General features: G+C 46.8%; 1 protein-coding gene across 1 annotated transcript in view; it reads left to right on the top strand.

Moving 5' to 3' along the window:
- LOC144944312 (semaphorin-3G-like) overlaps positions 1-13,719 on the top strand; it is a 40,071-nt gene that overhangs the window by 14,349 nt on the left and 12,003 nt on the right. Inside the window, exons 4-10 of the mRNA XM_078872376.1 lie at positions 163-282; positions 5,157-5,250; positions 8,594-8,716; positions 10,347-10,489; positions 11,178-11,292; positions 11,922-11,991; positions 12,436-12,580. Coding sequence (XP_078728502.1) covers positions 163-282; positions 5,157-5,250; positions 8,594-8,716; positions 10,347-10,489; positions 11,178-11,292; positions 11,922-11,991; positions 12,436-12,580 — 810 coding nt within the window. The remainder of the gene's footprint in view (positions 1-162; positions 283-5,156; positions 5,251-8,593; positions 8,717-10,346; positions 10,490-11,177; positions 11,293-11,921; positions 11,992-12,435; positions 12,581-13,719) is intronic.

Genomic DNA, 13,719 nt, shown 5'->3' with positions numbered 1-13,719 from the left:
CGCGCCAGCTTCATCCGTCACTGCGTGCGTGTCTTTTTTGTGGGGGTGCCTCGAATAGGCGCTACGCCGTCAGGACTTGCTCGGACCGTCGGTATTTACGGCTGCATGGGGGACGGGGCGGGTTATGCGGTGACCCCCCCCCCACCCTTTTGTCTCTTTCAGGAGGAGTGCTCGAACTTTGTGCGAGTGTTGCAGCCCTTCAACCAGACGCACCTGCTGGCTTGCGGCACGGGGGCCTTCCACCCGTTGTGCGCACTCGTCAACGTAGGCCGCAAGGCCGAGGCAAGTGCTCCCTCCCTCCATCCCTCCCCTCCGGTGCCGGATGAAGCTCGTTGCAGGGCCTGTAGCATATGTTATAGAGGGGCCCTAAATAAAAAAAAAAAACGAAAATCTAAAAAAGTTTTTAAAATGCGTAGTAAAGTAATTGTATTTTTTCATTTGCTATACAGTCGGATAATACGGCAAATCGCCAATCTTAAACACCCAGTCGTTCATAAAAAATTGAAGGCAGTATAGTACTATAGTAATAGAGCAAGTGCAGAATCACTGAACCGGAATTGATAGCTTGAAAGCATTTAGCGCGAGGCCCTTGAAAGTGCGATGCCCATAGCATGTGCAGCTACTTTGCTACGAGGATAATCCAGCACTGGTCCCCTTCACAACACGACTCCACAGAGCCTGGATCGCCGCGACACGGGGTCCATGCTTCGATGTCGTCGTACGATACGAGATCGTCGTACGATACGAGATCCGTCAGCAGCAGCAGCTGAGCAGAGAAGGAGGAAGACCTCACGGAGAATGGCTCGGCGATGACGTAAAGAGATCGGTGCCAGAAATATGTCGCACGAGGCAGAGAGAAGTGGAAACAATCTTGATTTGAAACTTTCGTGACTGCAGGAATCCATACTTTTTGGTTCTTTCGGTAAAGTCACGTAGGTAGAAAAAATAATAGATCACGACGTTTCGATCGCCACACAAGCAATCATCTTCAGGTGACGATTGCTTGTGTGGCGATCGAAACGTCGTGATCTATTATTTTTTCTACCTACGTGACTTTACCGAAAGAACAAAGTAGAAACAAGTGACGAAATGTGCAGTGGACACCTATGGGCTATCCGCCCATGGATCGTGATGACGATGATGATAAGATCCATTGTATTGTCTGCTTGGCAACATGTACGGACGTAGGTATGTTGAACTTCGTTCGCGTTGTACGTAGCCAACCGTGCTAATCGGAGGTGCGGGAAAATATTGTCATATCGTGATTATCGTTAGCTCATTAAATGCTCCTGAAATATTGTGCTTTCTGAAAACATGTATACGACATCACAAATAAAAAAAAATACAGTTTTCAAATAAATCGACAGCTACTGTCCAATAGATTAATGCTCTAGATTAACCTTATGCATAGCAGTCAATGTGCAGCGGGTTAATTTAAATTGCGCTGCAATTTCAACACCTGGCAGATATTTGGACACAAAAATAGTCAACATTGCCAACATGAAGCAAAACACGACAGTGAGGGTCATGTTATCGACCCTATCATTCGCTGCTCCTCTCACTGGCGGCCCCGAATCAATCTGAGAATCTTCCTTCTATGCACGTGAAGAGTGTAACCTTCTAACTGCACTTATCCCCAGACGAGAGGAGTAACTCAGAAGTGGTGGAAGAATACGCCCATTGTTATCCTTATGAGAGCAGTAAACTGTGTGAATATAATAGGATTCGCCAATAATGTCTCAATATCAGCTCACACGCAATAAGTTACGTCGAATAAATTGCTCGTCATCGGTTCTGTGGTGAGCTGTGATTAAGGGCTGCCAAAAAGTGTGGGGGTGGGGGGGGGAAACCCACAATTCTGCAAATTGAAAGTCTTGATAATTATCGATCCTCACCTTACGCAGAACATCTCCCCGTGCCTTGCGGCATCATCGAACGGATTTTAAATCGTGCGCGGGTCGTTCCCAACCTCCGTTCGACGTACGGAGCCTGCACGAGCAGGACTCCCCAGTCGACGAGTCGGCGTGGGTCACCGTGGAAAAACAAAGGCGGTAGCAGGTCCCGCTTATCGGTTTGTTTTAATTGCGTGGGGTCAGAGCGCATTGACCCCGAGGGAGGCGGGGCGAACCCCAGGGTGGGCGAGAGAGTTGTCCCCCGGTCGTTTGGGGTCGAATGCAACGCCTGCGATCGACAGATAAAATCAAAGAGCGGCAGTCTGGCTGCCGCCAACGTCGTCAGCCCCGCGGCCGCCGCTGCGTCGAGCGACTCTGTGTGCCTCCTGGTTGTTTGGACGTTGTGACGTGGCCCATTGGTTGGCAACCACGGTGCCACAGAACCAGAGGTCGCAAACGGGTTTTGATTCCTTACCCGTACCCGTACCCGGCCGCACCAGGGTCGCAAATGGGTACCCGTACCTGGCCGGGTACGGGTAGCAAGGGTATCGGGTAGGGTACGGGTATCGGGTACCCGGTTGCGACCTCTGCACAGAATTGACAGCGAGGGGTCATTTTGTATGTACGCATGGAGGTGTGGATGTGAGTGTGTGTGGGGAGCGGTCGTGTAGCAGCGGTCGGCGCGCTGCGCTACAAAGCCGGGGAGCCGAGTTCGATTCCCGCTCATGGCACAACGCCGGCGACGACTGTCTGAGTCGGTCCTGGGCCTCTTTCTAGGTTGACTCAGCCTCAAATGAGTACCTGGTGTGGTCAGTAAACATCGCCACTGGAGAGACAAAGGTGGCCGGGTGTGGTGCTGGCCACCCCAACCCCTCGTGTGCCGTGTCGGCCTTCATAGGTGATCATTAACAGCACTTGCCCCAACAGTCTGTTCAGGCTATAAAGAAATACCGTGTAAGAATAAACATAAGCAGGCAGCTTCTGCTGCTGCTGCAGGACAGTGCACACGATGAGTTACTTGGTAATCAGCGTCACCCGCTTTATTTTGGCTTTGGGGGTCACACTTCTAAAAAAAGTATTCGCAGAATGTAGCTTTAAAAAAAAAGTGTAATTTGGGTTTAACATCGTTTTCAACATCCAGGACCGATTCAGATATTTGTTACTGGTAGGAACCTCCTAGTTATACTGGTAGGAACCTCCTGGTTACACCAGCCCACAGGAGATTATTGTGTCCGTCCGTCGTGCATCCAAAAATGAGAGGGGTGGGGCTGGGTGGAGAGGGGAGGGTGGGGAGGGGCTGGGTGGGGATTGTGGGGAGGGGCTGGGTGGGGAGGGGAGGGTGGGGAGTGTGGGGCTGGGTGGGGGGTGGGAGGGGTGGGGCTGGGTAGGGAGGGGCTGGTCACCCCGTGGTGCCCTTATAAAACTCAACGTTTAACCTACTCACGCCGGCTTGTGCCCGCCCTCACAGTCAGTCATATTTGCGGAATACACCACGCCGCCGTTGACCCTGGCCATTAATTCTAGATTTGAAGCTTTCGTGACTGCAAGGATTCATATTCTTAGGTTTTTTCGGTAAAGTCACGTAGGTAAAACATCAAAATTAATCAAAAATAAACTCAACGTTTAACCCTACTCACGCCGGCTTGTGCCCGCCTACGTGACTTTACCGAAAAAACCTAAGAACCTGGCCATTAACCGAGCAACCCAACGTTCCTACCAGCTCCCTCCGCAGGAATGTGTTTTATGTCGTCCTTCCCCCCTGATTAGCACGGTTGGCTTCGTATGGTGCAACATAAGTTTGACATACGTACAAAAGTTTTGTACGGGCCCAGTGTACAAAAATTAAATGTTATTGTTCAGGCCCCCAATTTTGCTGTTGTTTAAAAATCGAAGATTAAGATTTTATCATTTAAAATTTAAATGTTGACGTCATTTCGATGTACTATTGTGTTTTGCCAGTGTTCCACAGTCCTAGATACAAACCTTAACCAGTATAAGCTAAAAAAACAAACACGTTATAACTGTTCACCCACAGTAGTTGGTGTGCAGAACAATCTCTATATATTATTTCTTTAAAAAAGCTCGTGTCGTAATTGAATTCCATGAATCTCAAAATACAAAATCTTATACAACTAGGTTTACAACACATATCTACTGTACTTATAAGCATATATTTGTGCCAAATTCCAGCCCTTCTGAAACAAAAAAATGCATATCATTCACTCACTCACACATGACTAGCTATGTATATATATTAGATAAGATCGTAAAACTGCAGTATTTTGCCATGATATGGTGATAATACTCGTTGCACTGTTATATTCCATATCACCCATTTAATTATTTTTAGAAAGGCTAAAAGCCTTTCTGAAAATAATGACACACACATGCGAGTGCGGAGCGGTTTGCGCGCTGCGCTACGAACCCGGCGACCCGAGTTTGATTTCCACTCACGGCCAACACCCAGTGACAATTATCTGCACCGATCCTGGGCCTCCCCTAGGTCGACTCAGTCTCAAAATGATTACCTAGAGTAAACTTCGCCACGAGGGAGACAAAGGCGGTCTGGCGTGGTGCTGGCCACCCACTCTTTTCCGTGCGCTGTGCCGGCCTTCATAGGTGTTTGCTAACAGCGCTTTATTATCTGTTGGGGTATTGGATTAGACACTCTTCCCGTGATCCTTGCTACCCGAGGGTTATTTTGCTGGTTGTGATGTCCACCACCAGTGGCAATGGGTACGTGGGTCTGACCTTGGCCTCCCCTCGGTCAACTCAACCTAAAATGAGTACCTCCTACAATATATCTAAGCGTCTCTGTACTGGTGGGTGGGCACTGGGTGGTGTGCGTTCCTTACATTTGTGCTCTTATCACCACGTTTGCCTGAAAGTCTGTATGCCTAAGTGGATACAATTTTCTCACTCTTTTTTTTATTTAACATGTTGGACTGGAATGTGAAATCCAAGTTAAGAATGTGTGATGACTCAGACGGCAGGCAAAACACACACTTCGTGTCTTGATGCTCTTTAGGGTTGTGGTTCCGAGAAAAAGAGGAGATCGTAAACGTACAAGCAAAAAATCTTGCAGCGCCTAACGCGTCTAGATGTGACCGACGCGGCGACGAACGTTTTCTTTTCAGAGCTGTCGCAGTGGCTCAGTGCATATTGACATGAGTCTGCAAGGCGCCAACGCAGTGGAAAGACAAACGCAAACACTAGCGGTGAATGAATGCGGTCGTGTGCTCTTGTTATGTCTCCCACCTTTAGGACCACACATTCAAGCTGGAGCCACAGAGCGTTGAGAATGGACAAGGAAGGTGCCCCTTTGGCCCCAAGGAGCCATTTGCGTCCACAGTAGTTGGTAAAGTGAATTCCGGCAGAGCGTTTACAAATCACGCGATCTGCTGTGCAATCCGCCTGTTGGTTCCCTTTGCAAGTTGTTGCAACAACAACATGATTTAGTTAATAGGCCAGACAACCAGTGTAATATCACCCCTGGTGAGCATTATTTACAAACACTGCAATGTATGTACCATAATAGAGTTTTTTGGATGAGATCGCTTAAATATATAAATGTGTTGTTAAACCCGCCACCACCCGACACAGCCAACTAGTGAGGGTTGTCACGTAAACAGAACGTGCCAATTCGTTACTAGTACAGCACACCGATGTGTTGGAGAGCCAAGCCACAACATTTACATTTCGAGTACGACGTTTCGCCAGTAATTACAATCAGCTTCATCAGGCGACAGCCAGATTTGTGGAGAAGTGCACCTGTTTCGTTCCTCATATAGAGGCGCAGACGTGGTGACCACGCTTCTCCACTCTTCTTGCACAAAGTGGGGGGGGGGATTAATGAGTCAACGTACATTATGCATGCGCATTATGCGAGCCCATTGATCTTGTCCTTCCTGTCAATTGTGTGTACTAAAATAGCCGTACCAACGGTAAACCCTATTGATGTATGGTGGCCTGTATAGGCATGCATTTAAACAATGTCTTATTTTATTATGTATGCGCGTTGAATTTCTTTCGCGCCGTACATAGCCATGTAGGGGGGAACTGTAGCATCGGTTCGTGCACCATGCCGTTGAACCCGTTGACCTGAGTTTGATCCCTGGCCGCGGCTAACGGATGTGAATTCTAATAGGGTTCAGTCAGGGCTACACAACGGAAGTCTAGAACAATTGCAGTCAAGTCAATGCTGCTTATAACAACAGCAACAAAATTCATGACATTGTTCAGAATTTGGTGTCCCAACAAATTGTAGCCCATACGTTGATTGCTTCACTCATGGGGGAGGCTCAGCCTGAGTTCCAAATTACTTTGTCTCATGCTAAATGGTTAAACATATTTAATTCTAAATTAATTAGTGAACCATCGACCATTAACCAAGTAATTTGCCTCCCATGGAATGTGATACCAAAGTTAAAAGTAAGCAGGCTAAACCTGCGACCGGCTACTAATATTTCTACATGTATGTACAGAACGACGTGGAAATGTGGTCTCTACTTACATGTAAAAAACATACATTTACATGACAAATGTGTACAATCGCATTGCCTGCCATGCGAACAACAATTGTCCAAGGAAGTGATGTCCATGTGTGTCTCGAGCGAGCGTGCGCGTCGCCGTGTAATCGTCGCGTCGTGTGATGCACCGGTCGCAATTATCTCTGTGTTTGTGGAATTTAAATTAAGGTTGAAACACAAATAACGGGGAATTCGCCCCGGGGCCGCGCACATTCTCCTTCAGAAGCCATTTCCCTTCACAAACAACGGCTTCCATGAAAGAGCTGTCCACATTTGAAGCCGCATTTGTCATAATCTTTTTTCACGTGCGCCCCGACGTGAATTTTAGCAGCCACGTTTCCCCAATTCATCTCAGAACCCTCCCCCCGGGTCATGAATATATCAGCGCTCCTTCCCTCCGTCCGCCGCACACATTCGCTCTGTGCCGCCGTTCGTCGAATTGGGCACGCGAGTCACTGGATGAAATGCGGCCGTGAACATCGTCGCCAAAGAATACCGTAGAAGGGCAAGGTGTTTGGCTTTGGGCCTGAGCGAGAATACGTCATCGCGGTGTTAGCGTGCGCTGTTAAACATCGGCAAGGGGTGGCGCAGATATAGAGCGTGCAGGCGGTGCAACTGCACCGGAGTCCATGAGTCCGAAAAATGTAGGCTACATTTTTGGCAACGGCCCATTTTTTGCATAGAGAGAGGGCAGAGAGATTGGCTGACAGATTTGGAATTCATACTTTACGGTGTGGTGCTTTCAAAATGTGAACGAACTGTTTTCATGAGCTGATATTGAGTTGCAAACCAGCCCATAACCAGTAAAGAGTTAAATACACACATTAATTTGAGACTGCCAAGTTGCAGCATGGGAACTGGACTGATTACATCCATTGGGAATAGCAAGGGAAAAAATCATTGTTATGTTTAGTCCATTGTTATGATTGTTTGGTCACTTTTTTATGTCCCCTTACAATTACCATTTATAGTGTATAATTATATGATGACTAAATACAACTGCATGCCAAAATGCTGTACAAAACAGTTGAACATTTGTCACAGGCAACAAGGAGGCAAATATAAGGTGGAAGTTACAGGTGCAGTCCTGCTCACTCCACTCATGGCTGAAGGGCTTCGAAATAAATGGGGCTCTAGAGAGCACCTCTAGACGGCAATTGGCCTACTCCTCTGTACGAAATAATGTACTCTTATTTTTAGAGAGAACAGACAGCCAAAGGGAGAGTAGCAGATGGAAGCCTTGAGCCTGCGCTTAAATGGGGGCAGATAATCAGTGGCACAGATGATTGGTGGGAAGGAGTTCCTGACAGCGTCGGCAGCAGAGGAGAAGAAGTGACCATCAACTCAAGAATTTGATTTTAAAAAATTCTACTTTTGTCGCTGCAACCAATTAATAGTCGTTAATCACCGAGCTGACCATTAATACTGGTCAACACGCTTTTTCTGGCATAAGGTATTATAACTGTGTTAAGGTAATTTTGGGGTGCTGATTCCAAATCTGGCAATAGTTTTTGTCTATCACATCAGGTTTTTGAGATATCAAATATTGCATTTTCAATAAAAACTGCAGATGAAAAATATTAAATAAATGTGGATATCTACATAAAATTATATTATAAACACACTATCCTAAAAATACAGCACCATATTTTAACACTAAAGCAGTCACTGACTCGCAACAACTTGCAATCATAAGTGACAGAGTTAATTTTGGGTAAAATCAATGAAAATGGGGTATGCCGATAGCATAAAATGAGATGTGATAGAGCAAATCTGAGATCAGATTGGGAATCAGCACCCTGAAATTAATCTAAAACAGCTGCAAAAGTACAGGCCAGAATTTTTTTTTATATTTTTTGTTGACCAGTGTAATCATCAGCAATTTGTTTGGATTAATTTATAGTTTTGAAATACCTGCACCTCAAAGCAATTATTGTTTGAAGATTTTTGCTTGAAATTATGCCCACACACACAATGCTGGGGGAGCAACAATTGCACCCTACTCTTTAAATAATTCGACAATCCCGCTGCGTGGAGTGTCGCACACATCACCGAAACGACCCAAGCATAGCCACATTCGAATCTCGAAATGTAACCTGGCGCTTTTGCCATCATCGTGATTGTGTTACTAACCCTTTGTCCCCCCTGTGCTATGAACCCATCAATGGCCAGACGGACAGCTGTACACGGGATTACTGGCCGACTTCTTTGAGGAAGACGCCGCGATCTTTCGCACGGGCACCCCTCAGCATCGAGCAATCAGGACGGAGCACTCCAACCCGCAAGTTCTCAATGGTGATGCATGACGCAAGGGGGCACAGCGGTGGACATGGGAGCTCCTCTGACGATTATAAACCGGAACCAAACCATGCTGGGACACTCATGGAATTATCCCGCACCTCTGATTCCCTTAACCCGGCACCTACGATTAGCACGGTTGGCTATGTAGGGTGCGAAAGAAGTTCAACATTATCCAGCATGGGTTATTTCTTGTCCCAGGCCTTCACAAGCCGTGTGGATTCGTAGACTTGGGCCTTCCTTTCCCCCCCCCCTCCCCACAATCCCCCCTTCTTGCAGTTTGATGATTGATTGCCACAAGTTGATTGTGGCAATTCAGGGTCATGGTTTGATTTATGAATATGTAATACATTTCTAAGTTGTGGTGAATATAGGAACCGTTGATTTGACTTAACAACAAGTTGTTATTTTTTAAATTAACACAATGGTGCATTTATAACAATGGTGTATTTATCAGCCACTAGTGACTACAGGGGGTCACGTCAACGAATTCCGAAAAACATGTGCAAATTGCAAAATATATTCTCGGACATGCAATTTGATGTTTGTCTTCTGAATCTGAGAACCGATAATGGAGATCGCATCGTTTCTCATGTTCAGAAGAAAGAACCTTTCACTTGACTTGAAATCCTGAAATTAAATTTAAATCACAGGGCAGTCTTCCTCAGTTCCTCTACCAGTGAGTAGAGAAAGGCTTTTGGTGTCACCTTATATTTGTAATGAAAGTGAGACCCAAATCAAAGTACAAATAACCCTTCTCTTGCAGATGCCTACATAGGCTGTGTGTTGTGATCTGTGTGGCATGTGTTTGAGTCTTTGTTACCGCATTAATATCTTATTCCCATAAAATATTAATACACCAGTCACTCTTGCCATTATGGGGCACCTAACCCATACATTTTTACATAGCTGTATTTTTCCACATTCGGGAAAACAACCATACCAATCTGCGTTTATCGCTTGTCGGTTTGGTAGATTTCGTCTCCCTTTCAGATGGTTGCTATTGGCATCTTTAAAGCATTAGCTGCCACCTTCAACTGCACACAGTGTTACAACAAATCTTAAGAAAGACAAGAACATCACGTATTTTCCTCCATTGCCAAAAACGGTGTTTTTTTACTTTTTCGCCAGTCCAAATAACTGCACCACAAGCGCCACGTAGGTTTAACTAAACATACCCGTACTCGCAAGGAGACTCCTGTTTTTTTGACCTTTGACTTGGGACACCCACACTGGAACTCCAACCTCTCATGTTTCACATTTCCACCAACCTTGCCATTGCCCCCCCCCCCACCAGCTTTCCGCGTAACCGTACGTGGCAACCGTGCTTTCAAAGCCGTTGTTCTCATTAACGAATCTTCAAACTGAACCAGGCAGCGCGGGACGCACGGCATATTTGCGTAAGTCTTTAACGAGAAGATGAAAGCCATTCATTTTCCGAGTGGCATTACGTGCCGTTATTCTCATTAACGAACCTTCAAACTTGTGCCAGGCAGCCCGGGGAGCACGGCGCATTTGCGTACGTCTTTAACGAGAATATGAAAGCCATTGCTTTCTCGAGCGGTATTATTCGTTGAGCGGCAAAAAAAAAAACCATCACGCGTGATTTTTTTGTTTTGTTTGCCAGAGCCTCGCTTTGTGGCGGCGCACCTCATCCCAGACACGGACGACCCGCTCGACAACAAGGTCTACTTCTTCTTCTCGGAACGGGCGACCGAGGCCGATGGAAGGAGCCGGGCGAGGTTTTCGCGCATCGGCCGCGTCTGCGTGGTACCGATCGCACTCGCATTGCTCCTCCGAGCCAGATCACATGTCCCTATTGACTCTCGCACTGGGTGGGGTGGTAGGGGGGGCAAATGTCTAATGGCCCAGGCAAGCTCTCTCCACCCTAGCGTTATTTCGCTGTTACGGTGGCACACACAACGGCACTACTGGGTGCCCCATCCGAGAGGAGCTAGGAGGCCGGCCTGACTCTCACCTTGTTATTAAACTGATCCGGCTATGCCTGATAGGGGGTGTAGCTATACAATTGAATAAATGTTCGAAATTCAGGGTAATGATTTGAGAAAATGTTTTTTACATTGTGGTTATTATGTAGCGGCTTCTGATGGCTGGAAGGGCTTACGGGAATGAATTACAAATGAAAAGCATTGATCCTTACACACATAATTAAACGTAAATATTGTAATCCTAGTCGATGTTAATTCACTCATTTAACATTACACGCGTACTTTAAGTGTAATCCCCTCATACGTGTGAGGTTTCTCCAGGGACTCCACTTTCATTCCACACGCATGAAGACACTTTAAAAGGGATTTTGACAAACATCCCAATGCAGGACTCTCCTGCAAAACGTCCTGGATCTGGAACTCACGATTGTTTTCGTGGATGTCGGCTTCACGGTTGTGTTCATCAACCTCAGAGTCGGCGTTTTATTTTTGCTGTTCCGTTTGTGCAGAACGATGAGGGTGGGCAGAGAGTGCTGGTCAACAAGTGGAGCACCTTCACGAAGGCCCGGCTCCTGTGTTCCATCCCAGGCTCCGACGGCATCGACACGCACTTCGATCAGCTGGGCAAGTCTCTCTCCAAATTCAATCACAGCTCAAAAAAAAAACAGTCACCGCCACGCTCGCGATTCGCGCGCTTGGCTACATACAGCAGCGGAAAAATATTGACGTACCGTACTGTACCTACATTAACACTGCCCTTTCACGGATCAAACTATGTCAGGCTGACCGTTTCCGAAACGGGAGGATTTCTCCACAACTCTGGCTGTCGCCTGATGATGCCGGTTGTAATTACTGGTGAAACGTCGTACTCAAATTGTAAATGTTGTGAATTTACTCTCCCAACACACCAGTGTGCTGTACTCATAACGAATTGGCATGTTTCGTTTACGTGACAAACCTTACTAAGTTGCTGTGTCGGCTGGTGGTAGGTTTAATGACGCATTTATATTTACGCGATCTAATCCAAAAACCCTCCAAAAACCCTCCATTATGACCATTTGCAGTACTTCTTTAGAGCAACGGGGTGAGAGAGGAGAGAGAGAGAGAAGGGGGGCAAAAGTTTTGACTGACTCATCGTTGGAGGTCACAGTTTACACAGTGGGGGGTGGGCCTGAGAAAAATGTTTTCAGAAGGCAGGTGTGTCATCCTTACGTGTAATCTCATAGTCTGTGTTTGATTTGTTTATTTTCCAGAGGATGTATTCTTACTTCAAACCAGTGATGAAAAAAATCCCGAAGTTTATGCCATTTTTAGCACGGTCAGGTACTGTGCTTCGTTCCCTTTGCATGCTCGTGATGTTTGTTTTAAATGACACATTCGATTATAATAAGAGCCGTGATTTTTTTGTTTTTACACAATAAGGAACACTTGCTTCCTAATCTTCCGATGTAGAATTCTTAAAACATTTGTAATGTATACACACGTATACATTACAAATATTACACTATATCGCGTTAATATTTGAATAACTTGTCAGAATACTTGTCAATTTTATAAATCTCTTTTACGGCCTCCTTTGACAAATAAACTTCTCAATAGGCAGTCACCTATTGTAACAAAGTCGATGTACAGTACGTTAATCTGTACATCAGGATATTTAGCGTCGCACGCTACGAATTTCTCAAGTGACAATATTTTAAAGCGAAACTCCGCCAACAGAAAATTCACTCGCGTTGTTCCCCGTGGTGTCCACACGCACGCGCACAGTGACATCTTCAAGGGCTTCGCTGTGTGCGCTTTCTCCATGGCCACGATCCGAGACGTCTTCAAGGGGGCCTTTGCTCACCGAGAGGAACCCAGGCACCACTGGGCGACGTTTCAGGGCAGGGTGCCTTACCCGCGGCCTGGCACGGTGAGTCGTTCGTTACCGGCAATCGTCCTCTCCTGTACGCGCCTCGTGGATAATGAATCTTACTCAGCTCTGTCGCGGCAACAGGTACATCTAGCAGGCTGTCAAACTTGCTTGTGCTCTGCCATTTAACCCATTTAACAGTCCCTGTTCTGATGACGTACGTGTCATCGGAAGTAAAAGGCTATGCAGGATGGCGAGTAGCAGTTTGGCGCCAGCTATCATAGAGTGCGGTCGTGTTGCTACAGTTCTCTGCGGTGAGTGCAATGTCTAAAAACATATGGGCACTCTGCCTCTCTCAATAAAATTAACGCTAACCGCTTGCAAGTTCTGAGATTCAACTTGCAGACGTCTCAGAATGGGTAAGGGTTAAATGAACATTGCTTCCCCAGAATATAAATTTTAAAAACCCGCGGGAGCAAATATTCATTCCCACTGGTGAATGTTTTTACTGGTAGAAACCTCTGGTTACACCAGCCCACAGGGGATTATTGTGTCCGTCCGTCGTGCAGGGAGGGGCTGGGTGGGGAAGGAGGGGCTGGGTTGGGAGGGTGGGGAGGGGCTGGGTAGGGAGGGTGGGGCTGGATGGGGAGGGGAGGGTGGGGAGGGGCTGGGTGGGGAGGGTGGGGAGGGGCTGGGTGGGGAGGGTGGGGCTGGGTGGGGGGTGGGAGGGGTGGGGCTGGGTGGGGAGGGGCTGGTCACCCCGTGGTGCCCTTATAAAACTCAACGTTTAACCTACTCACGCCGGCTTGTGCCCGCCCTCACAGTCGGGCATATTTGCGGAATACACCACGCCGCCGTTGACCCTGGCCATTGACCGAGCAACCCAACGTTCCTACCAGCTCCCTCCGCAGGAATGTGTTGTTACCTGCACCTGTATGTTGGCAGAGGCGTCACTAGGGGGGTGCGGTGGGTGGGGACCGCACCGGGTGACACCAAAATGACTGTCTATACAATTTTTGTGCAGTGTTTCAGCATATATGTATTATTTTTTTAATGAAAAAAATTACTCCGGTAGTTAGTTATAACAACGAAAATGTGTTTATGTTGTTATAACTAAGCCCAGCTTACATGTACTGTGTCAATATACACACAAGGCTAAAACTCTGTGCTAATTTACTTTTTTAATCTTCTAATGCGCT

This window comes from Lampetra fluviatilis, chromosome 34 (genome assembly GCF_964198595.1).
Source record: "Lampetra fluviatilis chromosome 34, kcLamFluv1.1, whole genome shotgun sequence".
Classification (NCBI taxonomy): Eukaryota; Metazoa; Chordata; class Hyperoartia; order Petromyzontiformes; family Petromyzontidae; genus Lampetra; species Lampetra fluviatilis.
The sequence above is the reverse complement of the archived record's forward strand: the minus strand, read 5'-3'. Positions and strand labels throughout refer to the sequence as shown.